General features: G+C 27.9%; 1 protein-coding gene across 3 annotated transcripts in view; it reads left to right on the forward strand.

The window, feature by feature from the left end:
* The window catches only part of LOC129964048 (glycine-rich protein-like), a 91,853-nt gene extending 84,969 nt beyond the window's left edge, over positions 1 to 6,884 (forward strand). For 2 of the 3 annotated variants that reach the window (XM_056078716.1, XM_056078718.1), the window contains 2 exons: positions 5,765 to 6,230; positions 6,761 to 6,884. In XM_056078716.1, the coding sequence (XP_055934691.1) occupies positions 5,765 to 6,220 (456 nt within the window). In that variant the 3' untranslated portion in view covers positions 6,221 to 6,230; positions 6,761 to 6,884. Of the gene's footprint in view, positions 1 to 2,376; positions 2,605 to 5,764; positions 6,231 to 6,760 lie in introns of those variants that run through there. The other variant, XM_056078717.1, reaches the window with a different exon arrangement.
* Positions 6,885 to 11,086: the final 4,202 nt, after the last annotated feature.

The following is an 11,086-nucleotide window of genomic DNA, read 5'->3' on the forward strand; positions in this document are numbered from 1 at the left end:
CTCGGCTGACGGACACGTGAACATCCAACAAACAAGTGGCTTTGTGAAAAACATGGATTTTCTAGGTTCAAAGCAATAAAGTGACAAAGTTTTATCGTCATCGGATGAACAGTGCGGCAGCGCATAAAATACGAACAATCAAATTTGTTTATATATATATTAGATATAGTAATTGTTCTATGCCTATAACCTTCGTGCAAGTCCAAAGCAATAAGTTGGTAAAGTTTTATCGCCATCAGATGAATGGTACGACAACTAAAAATAACACGTCTTAATTAATATAAAAGTTGCAATTTTTCATTGATAACGAGATAAAACAAATTTTTTTTAATTCCGTCTCGCGTTACAGATGCCAGTGGCATAATATACATATTGATTTTCACAAACTAAATTTTTTCAAAAATACCTTCTTAAAATATTTCACGCACAACTATTTTCATTATCAATTGCATTTCAAGTATATTAAATAAAAAAAAATCCTTCCAACAATCAACAACTTCAACGCAAAATCCTTGAAATAAGAATGGAAATATTTTTAATGTATTCTGGTGGAAGTTCTTATAGGAATTGCCCTTCAAATCCCTAAAATTATTTGAGTTACTCTACCGTAAAGAAAACGGAGACAAACGGAAACAATCTTTTCACTCTCTGTCAAGTACTTCTTTAATTCCCTTTTTTTGAGTTAAAGTCCCTCTTTTTTCGTGAAATGTTATTCTAATGCTTCTTTATCTATTTCAAAAGATTTAAATAAAAATCTTATAAAATCTTTTTTAATGTAAACTTCAAATAAAAAAACATATCTCGTTTTTCATCTCTTGTTGAGTGTTTTATTTAATTCTTTTATTTTGAATTGAAAAAATTGTGACTTTTAACAGACGTGTATTTTCTATTAATTTTCTTATTACTTTAAAAAAATGTCGTATCATAACAGATCAAACTGTTAAAAGAAGTTATGGTAGATACAAATAACTAAATAAATTAATAATTAATGATTGATTCTAATAAATCACCTCGAACTGCAGAATTCCACTTTTCAGAACTCAAATTTAATTCAAGAATGTACTTTGTAATTACAAGTGGATTTCCCATTGCATTCAGAGATGTTTTTAAAAAAACTGATCAAATTCTGTAAGGGGAATTCCAGAATTTTTACTAGAAACGCTGCTTTCAGTTTTCCCAAACTTTTATCAAATTATTTCCTTTCTGGAATAGGACAATATTTTCAAAAATCGATATTTTCTGGACCTTCAGAAAATATCGACTGATTTCCTTTCAAATAATGTGCAACAGTTTTCTAATATTCAATAAAAAAATCAAGTTAAACCCTAGTAGTCAAAACTTAAAAAAAAAAAAAAAAAAGCTACAAAAAATAGCTACTTTTGAAGAACAATGTCGCATGGTTTTTTCTTTCCATCAAGTTATGAGTCTCAAAATGAATCAATGTAATTGATTTTTTACATTTTCATTTAAAATGTTCTCCAATGCTTCATTTATTGTACACTAAGTCTAAAACTCAGCATTCTGTTCAGAGAAATTTTGTAAGACGTAAAATATTACTTCGATATAGTTTCAGTTGCATTTTTAGAACATTTAAGCGTTGCCTTTACTTTTATTTTGATCAAATTACCTCATTTCAATATCGTTGAAAGTCAAGATGAATCAAACTGGTCAGTTTTTAGACTGTCTCTTCTTCAATTTCTTTTAAAATTGTAATTCAAAAATCAGATTAAATTCTGTTAGCTGGAACAAAGAGAATGTTTTACAATATTTTCCTTTCATATAAAAATGATACGTTGTCTTTAATTTAATTCAAATTACTCAGCCTCAAGATCAATAAAACTCAAGAAACGCAATAAAATCTGGATTTTCTTTCGCTTAAAACGTTGTTGGCACTTCTCTTATTACCTGCAAAGTCCACACTTTGTTAAAGGAAACTTCACCAGAACTACAAAATTATCCTTTCACATTTACAGAACAATACAACATCGTCTTTCCTTTCATTTCGATCAAATTACTTCGCCTTAAGATCAGTTAAACTCTAGAAATGTAAAACGAGACAAAGCAGAACAAAACACCATGCTATCTCCTTTTGTTGGGGTTAAGCATGAAGCCCTACATAAGCGAAAGTGATCGCCTCCAAGACCGGTTGGATACGGATCACCAATTGCAAGATTGCCAGATTCCAAATCTCTAACTAAATGCAAACATCTCGATAAGAAAGGAGACATAATGAAACAGTTTTCTATCATACCAGAGGTGGGCCACGGCCTAAATTTCGTCTAATTTTTTTGCGTAACAATACGGGAAGTAACAATGAACCACACCCTTTCAACCTTCAGTAACCGTTGGTGAAAGTGGTGCGATACAATAAATGAATCTTGTATATATATTTTATTATTTATTTCCGCTCTTGAAACTGAAGGAGGGGAGGGAAGGGCATTTGATGGATTTTTTTCGGACTCAATTGTTTCGAAGATAACAGAAGTCGATCGCCCCAGTATATAAGCAGCTCGAGCAATGCTTGCAGAGTATATCAACTTTCGATTTCAAAGCTAAAGCATCTTGCTCTCTGCTTGGATTAAGGCATTCAACATGAAATTCATGGTAAATGCTTTCTTATATAGATATTAACTTTTGGTTTGTAACTAAGCTTAACTAAGCTTTGAAACTCGCTTTCTGTTAAGTTTCAGTTCTTAAATTTTTGAAGGACTGTTAGAGTAACTTAGAAAATTTATCTCAAAAACTTTCTTTATTAACACAGTTGTTTTTTTCCAGTCTTAAATTAGTCTTCATATCTCACTTTTAAAATGAAAATGCAATATAGTGAAATTTAAAAGTTATGAAGTACTTAAAAGTATGAGTTTATTTAGAAGGTTAAACTTTGCCAATTTCAATTCGAAAATTTTCTCTTCCAATTCGAAATGCAAAGTGTTTGAATTGACCACAGCAAAATCTGAAATGGTATTTTAAGTTCTATATTAGATAGCAGTGCCTCAATTTGATGCAGTATATTTTATACAAAGGACTGTTAGGAATTTATATTGTTATAAAAAGACAGCATTTGTAAAGTGAATGAACTGATTGACTTTAATTTCACTATAGTAATTACAGACTATGATTTCATCTAAAAAAGAATTGGTTGTTGGAAAGTTGAAATGCTTGATGTGAAGTAGAATTTTAAATGAATTTTAATTGAATCGAAAGTGAGTTTTGTAAAATCTCAGTCAACAAAGTAACAGTGAAAACTTTAGATCTTTTCTTTTTTAAATTTGTAGTTAATAATAATTAAAAAATTGGTAATAGTTCTATTATAAATATTAATTTTGTGTGAAAAGATAGGTTCTACAATGAAGAATGGTCAAGAGGAAATTTTATGTCTTTTTAAAATGTGGAATATTTTTCACTAAAGATACTGACGTCAAACAAATATTTCATTTTTTCACTTCACTTTATCCTTTACCTGAATTTTTCATTAATATTTTTAAAATTTTTTGTAATTTCTATATTTAGATATTTTCTAATAGACCTTTAGAAAATATTGTTTTATAGAATAAATATGATAGTTAATAAATTATGTGTCGGAAATGTATAAAAAAATCATTTAAAGCTACTACATTTTGCAATAACATGAAAAAAAATTATTATTATTTTTTTACAACGAATAATGAAAATTTTTACTTTTTCACATATGATAAGAACATGAGACTCATTTTCATGCTAAGTGGCGAAAAAAAAAAATTGCTACTGCTTGCAAAGAAATTTAGTTTCTTCTTATTGTTATGTATTTTTAAAAAATTAGAATGATAGTGTTGTTTACTAAGCGAAGTAATGATTTTCAGTTTCCTCTTAACTATAAAAGCGATAAAAAAATTGATTAAAAGAAGTAAAAGTTATAAGAATCATTTTAAGTAAAGAAATTGAAATAACAACAAAAAAAAGCAAACTATGCTTCCCATATTTTATTCTGCAATTGTTGATTACCTTCCATTTGAAGTTTTTATTGTTCTAAGTTTGATTTTTAAATATGTGCAATTTATTGCTTCTTCTCAAACTTTTTGATGTTGTTTTTATTACGGATAAGCATATAACTATGAAATCAGGATGCATTCTTTTCAAAATTAATAATTTTCAAACGAAGGAGAGAAATATTGCATGACAATTGGAAAAACAATTTCAACGTTTCCAGATAATGATTTCTGTCTTCTCTTTTTGTATCAGGTGATGAGAATTACAATATAATTTGTATTTTTTTGACAGATCGTGTGTATTATTAAAAATAAGTTTTTAAAATGCATGTAATGCAACTTTTCTTCTTTAGATTGATTTTTTTTTTTTGATTTATTGGTTTTATTTTTCTAACTTTCTTTGTTTCCTTATTGCTTAGAAAATGTCCTTCCTTCTACAAAATAAAAATCTTTCAAAGTAATTATTTCTTCTTTCAAAAAATAAATAATATCTTAGAAAAGCGAAATAAAATATTATTAAAATTCTTTGAATTGTTTTCTGAAAATCTGAAAAATTTTTCTGTTTTCTGAAATTCTGAAAAATAATTATAAATACGATTTTAAAAATTCTGAAACTCATACTATGCTTTTTTTAATAGTGAACTAAAATTTATATTTAATTCTTATTTGTAAGACATTAGAATGTTATTTGATCATATAGTGTGTGTACAAATTTTGCAGATTTTGACATTTTTAACGATTTAAAACGTTCTTATAACAGGAAAATAAGCCTATAGTTTATGTGAGTGCAATATCGTACTCAAGAGCGCTCATTAAACGCACATTTCTACAAATTAATTCATTAATAAACCAGTCTCAGTTACAGTGACATTCATATTTACATTGATTTGCTCCAATTTTACCAGAGATTATGGGGTAATTGTAAACACCTATTCTGAGTTCTGATCACAACAATTTAAAGAAAATATATTTGTAATTATAAGAAACTAGTAATTTATTTTACCGCCCACTCCCAATTATCTCATATTACTACGTTTTTAAAACTATTTTTAAACAAAAATGTGCTTGCCAAATAAAATGACTATTATGACTAATGACAGACTAGTAATAGTTAAATGTTAAGATAGAAAATAGAGCTCCCATTTCAAGTAAAATGTGCAATCTCTAATTCAATTATTTTTTCCCTACAATTTATGCTGCTTAAAAAAATCTCATAATATTTGGTAGACCAAATATTTGATATTTAATTGAAAGTCCAAAGTAAAAATTGAGTCTCACTCGCTGTTATATTTTTCAGACCGAAAAAATATAAAATTTCGCAAGTTACCATGCAAATAACCGATGTAGGGAATGAATAATGAAACTTAAGAGTGTTTAATTTTTACTTTTTTTTAAAGATGTTTGCGATTTGTCTAAGCAAAAGTGAAAATTGAATTTTCTCTTTTCATGAAATTAAAATTTTATCTATAAATATAACGTACTTTGTCCAAAAACCTAGCACATGATTAAGTCCTTGGAATGATACGGATTTATAAAGTGAGCTTCGTCCATATGACTGAAAAATTAATAAAAAATTTTCGTAATGACTGAAAAATTAATTTAAAAGGGTAATTATGTGTTGAGAAAAACAACCAGGAACTAATATAACATTCATCATTTCTAATTTTTCTAAGTCCTTCAAACAAAAAAGTTAGAAAATGTATTTAAATTTTCAATATTTTAAAGTCATTTCTTCAAAACTTTAACCAAATAATTTAATCATACTGCATTAAATACAGATATCCTTTGCTTGATTTTAGATTGCTTTTGTTGCCCTCTTGGCCTGTGTTGCCGCTGTCCCAAGTGGCCATGGAAGTCTTGTAATTCATCATGCTCCAAGCCATCATGGTTATGGACATCATGGAGGATATGGAGGACATGGAGTAAGCACCCGATACGATGTTAGAGGACATGGTTACGGTTATTCTGGAGTTGGACATGGACATGGTTTGGGATATGCTGGCCATGGTTATGGACATGGACTGGCTGGTCATGGATATGGACTCGGCGGCCACGGTCTTGAAGGACACGGATATGGTCTTGGAGGACACGGATATGGTCTTGGAGGACACGGATACGGTCTTGGAGGACACGGATACGGTCTTGGAGGACACGGATACGGTCTTGGAGGACATGGATACGGTCTTGGAGGACATGGATTAGCTTTAGGTCATGGATATGGTTTGGCCCATGGATATGGATTGGGACATCATTAAAACTTTAAAAGTAAGAAAATGGAATTATCTTAGAGTGAAATAATATTTTTTCAGCTTTTAATAGTTTAAATAGTCTAGAAGTGTTAAAGTGCGACGTAACTTTTAGCCAAGATTGTATCAATACTTACTGCAGCATTTTTTAAGTTTAGTTTTGTTTTGATCAGTTGTTTATATCCATTGGCGTTTTCCGAATGATTTGTGCAGAATTTACAAGAAAATTGCATAATAATTGCTTAAATTGCGAAATATTTTTAAGTATATCCTTTAACTAATGAATGCTAAGTCGATAAATATGTAAGAAATAAACTTTTGAAATTGAAATTAAAACTGAAAGTAATGCTTTTATTGTTCTTTTCTCGGTGAGAAAAAAAAAAGACCAATAAAATTTAATTTATAAACTGATCCATAAAATCAGTTCATTTGAAAATGAAGTTTAAATATATTTATATTTGTTTAAATAAACCTGCAGATTAGAAAATTATATCTTACCATGAACAGTGTTGGTAAACTGTATATTAATGATCTGTTTTTGTTTTTCAGGTGTAGAAAAATAAGCTATGTGTCAAACCTAAGCGGCAGGTGATATGTGATGTTGTAAATTCATTTGATGTACAGTCGATTTTGTTAACGGAACGTTCAATAAAAAGATTATTTATGCTTTAAAATTTAAAAGTCTCATTTTTTTCTTCAATTATGTATTTAATACATTTTTCTCAAATGCATGCATGTTATGAAACTACGATTTGTTTGTCTTTATAATAAAAAATATAATGAAATAAAAATTGCGTTGCTTATAATGTTAAAATTTTATCTGAATACATTCTAAGGATATGAAATCCTTTCAAGTCCTCTAATAAAATTACGGGGGGCGCGGGGATGTAAGTCAGTAAAATTATGCCATAACCATATTGCATAATTAGAGATGGTGTATAAGTATTCATTCTTAAGTATTGTCTCTATTACTTATTGAAATAGAAATAAAATTGGAACTTTTCACTTCTGCCATTTGTTTTGATTCACTGTCTTCTAAAAAGAAATGAAATGGAATTATATATGTTTGGTAAGTTTTGGATATAAATTATTATGAGAAAATGAGGTTATACAAACAAAAACAGAGAAAATTGTAGATTTTTTAAAAAAAATCCTTTAATCCAAACTTAAAGATTGAAATAACATTTGTTGATTATCACCATTCTTGTAATTCTTGATATTTTAGAAATATTCCTCATCACTTTTCATTCTTGGAAAAACCCACGAAGAGTTCTTCTAGAATTATTTTATTTATCCTGCCCATATAAATTACAAAAATAAAAAAGACCACAAAGAATAACAAATGTCATTCGGAAACATAGATTCACCGTAGGAAAGTTATTAAGTGCTAGAAAAACAAATAAATTCCACATTTTTAAGAAGTGTCTCCACCAGTTGAAATGTAAAATAACTATAACACATTATCTTGTCAAACGAATCGTGAACATTGGCTATTGATATACATGTTTTTGAAATATTTAGTGCAAAAAAATATCATTCACAGAATGCCACTTAGAATGCAGGTGGATCATCCAAAGGCAATTTAATCATTCTGATTGGTGGTATCCAATCTGGCCATTCGCGAGCATTCATAGCCCTCCGTCTTTCTTCCGACATTTTGCGAGGTTTATTCGGGAAAGAAGGAATGGATGGCATCTTTGGCATTGGTATTTTACTGAAATCCACTTTCGGCACTTTTCGGAAATCCATGTTAGGCATTTTGTGTAGGATCGTAGAAGTTGTAGGGTTGTTCCATCCGAAGTTGGTCTTTTTAGGCTTTTCTTTGTAGTAAGGATGGAAAAACTGGTAACTGCTCTCAATGCTGTTTCCATTCATCTCGTATGCCCACCACGGATCATGCTTAATAACCATCTCATAAGCATACCCAAAAGCTGGTATCAGTCCTAATAGCAGCACGACTACCACCTGTAACGAAATCAGTTGCATTTTATTAGTAAAAAAGTTAATATCATTATTACATCAATTCATTTAAATATTTTTCAGTTGTTGTTAAGTAAACGTAAAAGTTATGCTGTAATCATTTCTGTTATTTTTTGAAGTTTTAATAGTTCATTAACATTAATAACATCTATAATTTATTATAACTGATAATGGAACCAATTCACAGGACAATAAAGTCACAAATAACGTTTATCTCTTTGAAGTTTGAAGTTATCTTATCTTTTAATGTGACCAATAGCAGATTTTCAACTAGGCAGAATTATGCAGCTACCTAAGGCTGGTGGGTTGAAAGAGGGTCGGAGACAAGTCAGTTAAATAATATTATTATTCTAAATGATAAATAATTAAATTTGCAAAAAAAACAAATTCTCTGTATACGAAATATTAAGTATGAATGTGTATTTGCATTCAATTATTAAACTCACCATTAAATAAATAAAAGTATAATTTATTTCTTGTTTATAATATATTAAAATAATGATAATTCATTAAATTGCTTGTTATATTTCACTTCAGACGAATTGTAAAAAAAAAAAAATAGTTTCCAATGTTGAATATGTTTCAAATTTATTGTTTCCTTACCTATAATAAAGATTAGAAAAGTTTGTTTGTGTTGAAAAATTAATAAATAATAAGTGCATATAACATTTGTAGAATTTTATTAAGTCATTTTTCTGTGATATGCATTTAAATCAATAAAATATATAAAGTTTACAAAATAATTAAAATAAAAAAAATTAGAAAAACGTATTATTAACATGACAATAAAGTTTAAAATGTTTTGAAATATGAAACTAAATTGGACATTTATGAAAATAGAGGGCCTTAGATTGTACTCTTTCTAGGATTGCAAAATGCATAAATCCGCCACTAGATGTAATGTTAAGTTCTTTTTTAGCACAAAATTAACAGTAAATTCCAACCTTAAATTGGCTTTGCCCTTTTGACATATATCACGTAAGCTCTCCAATTAGTTTAATTAATAGTATATGTATAGTGAATTAATAGTATATGAATTAATTCAAATGCATTAGAGTGATATTCAGACCATATTCAATCGTAATAATACTTTATGGTAGATTTTGCTAAATTAAAAACTTATTATTGACTATCTTATCTGACCGTCATGCATCATTTTTTTTTTTTTGAAATTTTAAAAAAGGCAATGAAAAGATTTGTCAATAATTTTCGAGCGGGAATCACAGAGAAAATTTCTTCAGAAGCCTCAAATAATGAATAAGTGCCCAAGAATATTGTTTTCAGTTGATGAAATTCCAACGAAATTTACTCAACTTAACTAGTATCAATGCAGTAAAATTATCGTGAGTTCAGTAAACAAATTAAATATTATCTTGTGTTTTTAATGTAAATCTAGGAGATGAACAATTAAACTATTTCAAAGTCAAAAATACTTTCAGCTTTTATTTTCAACCAAAGATTTATGTTTATTATGTTACATTATAAAAAAATGAAAAGATTAAAATTTTTTTGCATAAAAATAAATTTATATATTTTTATTTTCCGTAATGATTACCTAGTTCCTATTTCATTAGAAATTAAGCACACTTAGGTTTTTAAAGTTTTGAAAGACTAAATAAACCAGAAGTAATTACTGAGCCTCAATTTAATATTTTTCAAAGAAAATCTCTGAAGAAATATTTCCGTGAAAAAGACGTAGTGAATAAGGGCCATGAGAAATTCAAATTTAATTCATTTCCAGTTTCTTTATTATTTATACTAAATCGTGAAAAATTGTTTTAAAATTATTTAAATACTTGCCAACAAGACTTTTTAAATTTCTGATAGAATTATTTATTTGATTTCTTTCATTCTGGATTATTTTATATTTCCGCATTTATTATCAATTTTCTTGTATGACCCATTTGAAGAATATTGCAACCTACATTTTTCTAAAGAAGATAAAGATTTCTGTTTAATGCCATTTCCCCTCCAGAATTGAAAATAAGGAGCAGGTTTTGATATAGTTCTTTATTATTAGTTGAAATAACTAACTCTGACTTATGAAACACGAGAAAGATTAAAGTTCTTCCAAAGGAAAAAAGCTTTTCTTTTTATATTTTAACTACGCGCGGGAAGATTCGGTGTCTTCCGGAAATTATAAAAATATCAAATGCATTCATAAATAAAAACAAAGAAATATATTTTCACTTTCTTTACATAAAGCTCACAAGTTTTTTTTATTATTTAAAACTGTAATTTTAACGCAGAAAGCCACAAAAATCATGATGTATGAAAAAACTTTGAAATAGATTTAAAGGATTAATCAACTCTCTTTATCAATGTGAAACAGTAAAAATATGAAATTTGAATTACACATTAGAAATTCTTTACATCTTGCTCACAAGCATCATAAAGTCTTAGGAATAGTTTAGTGACAATAAATTAAACAATAAATTTATTATTAATAAAAAATTATTTTTCCAAATGTCAGAGAGTTTATTTTAAGTTTTGTTATTCTATGAAATATTATAAATGATATTCAGTTCTGTAGAATTAGAATATTATAAATGTAATGAGAATATTATAATGATTTTAAACTATTTTCTTCTTTTTTTTGCCTCTGAATTTGCCTCCAATATTTAATTAAATATTACATCATTAAATAATTTTTGATTAAGCATGGGGAAAATTAGAGTTTTCAAAAATAATTTGCTGTTTATGTATTTTTTGGCACAAGATACGAAATTTAATTGGGTACATAGAATATTCTCATTCTAATTAAAAAGGACTTTAAATTGTAATGCTGTTTCAGTTTCAGCAGAAGTATATTTGGAAGAATTTGTTGCCTATACGATTTCATTAAAATCTCCAGCACATCGAAAGAATTTCATATAAAAAGAAACTTTGGAAATA

The sequence above is a fragment of the Argiope bruennichi genome, chromosome 3 (genome assembly GCF_947563725.1).
Source record: "Argiope bruennichi chromosome 3, qqArgBrue1.1, whole genome shotgun sequence".
NCBI lineage: Eukaryota > Metazoa > Arthropoda > Arachnida > Araneae > Araneidae > Argiope > Argiope bruennichi.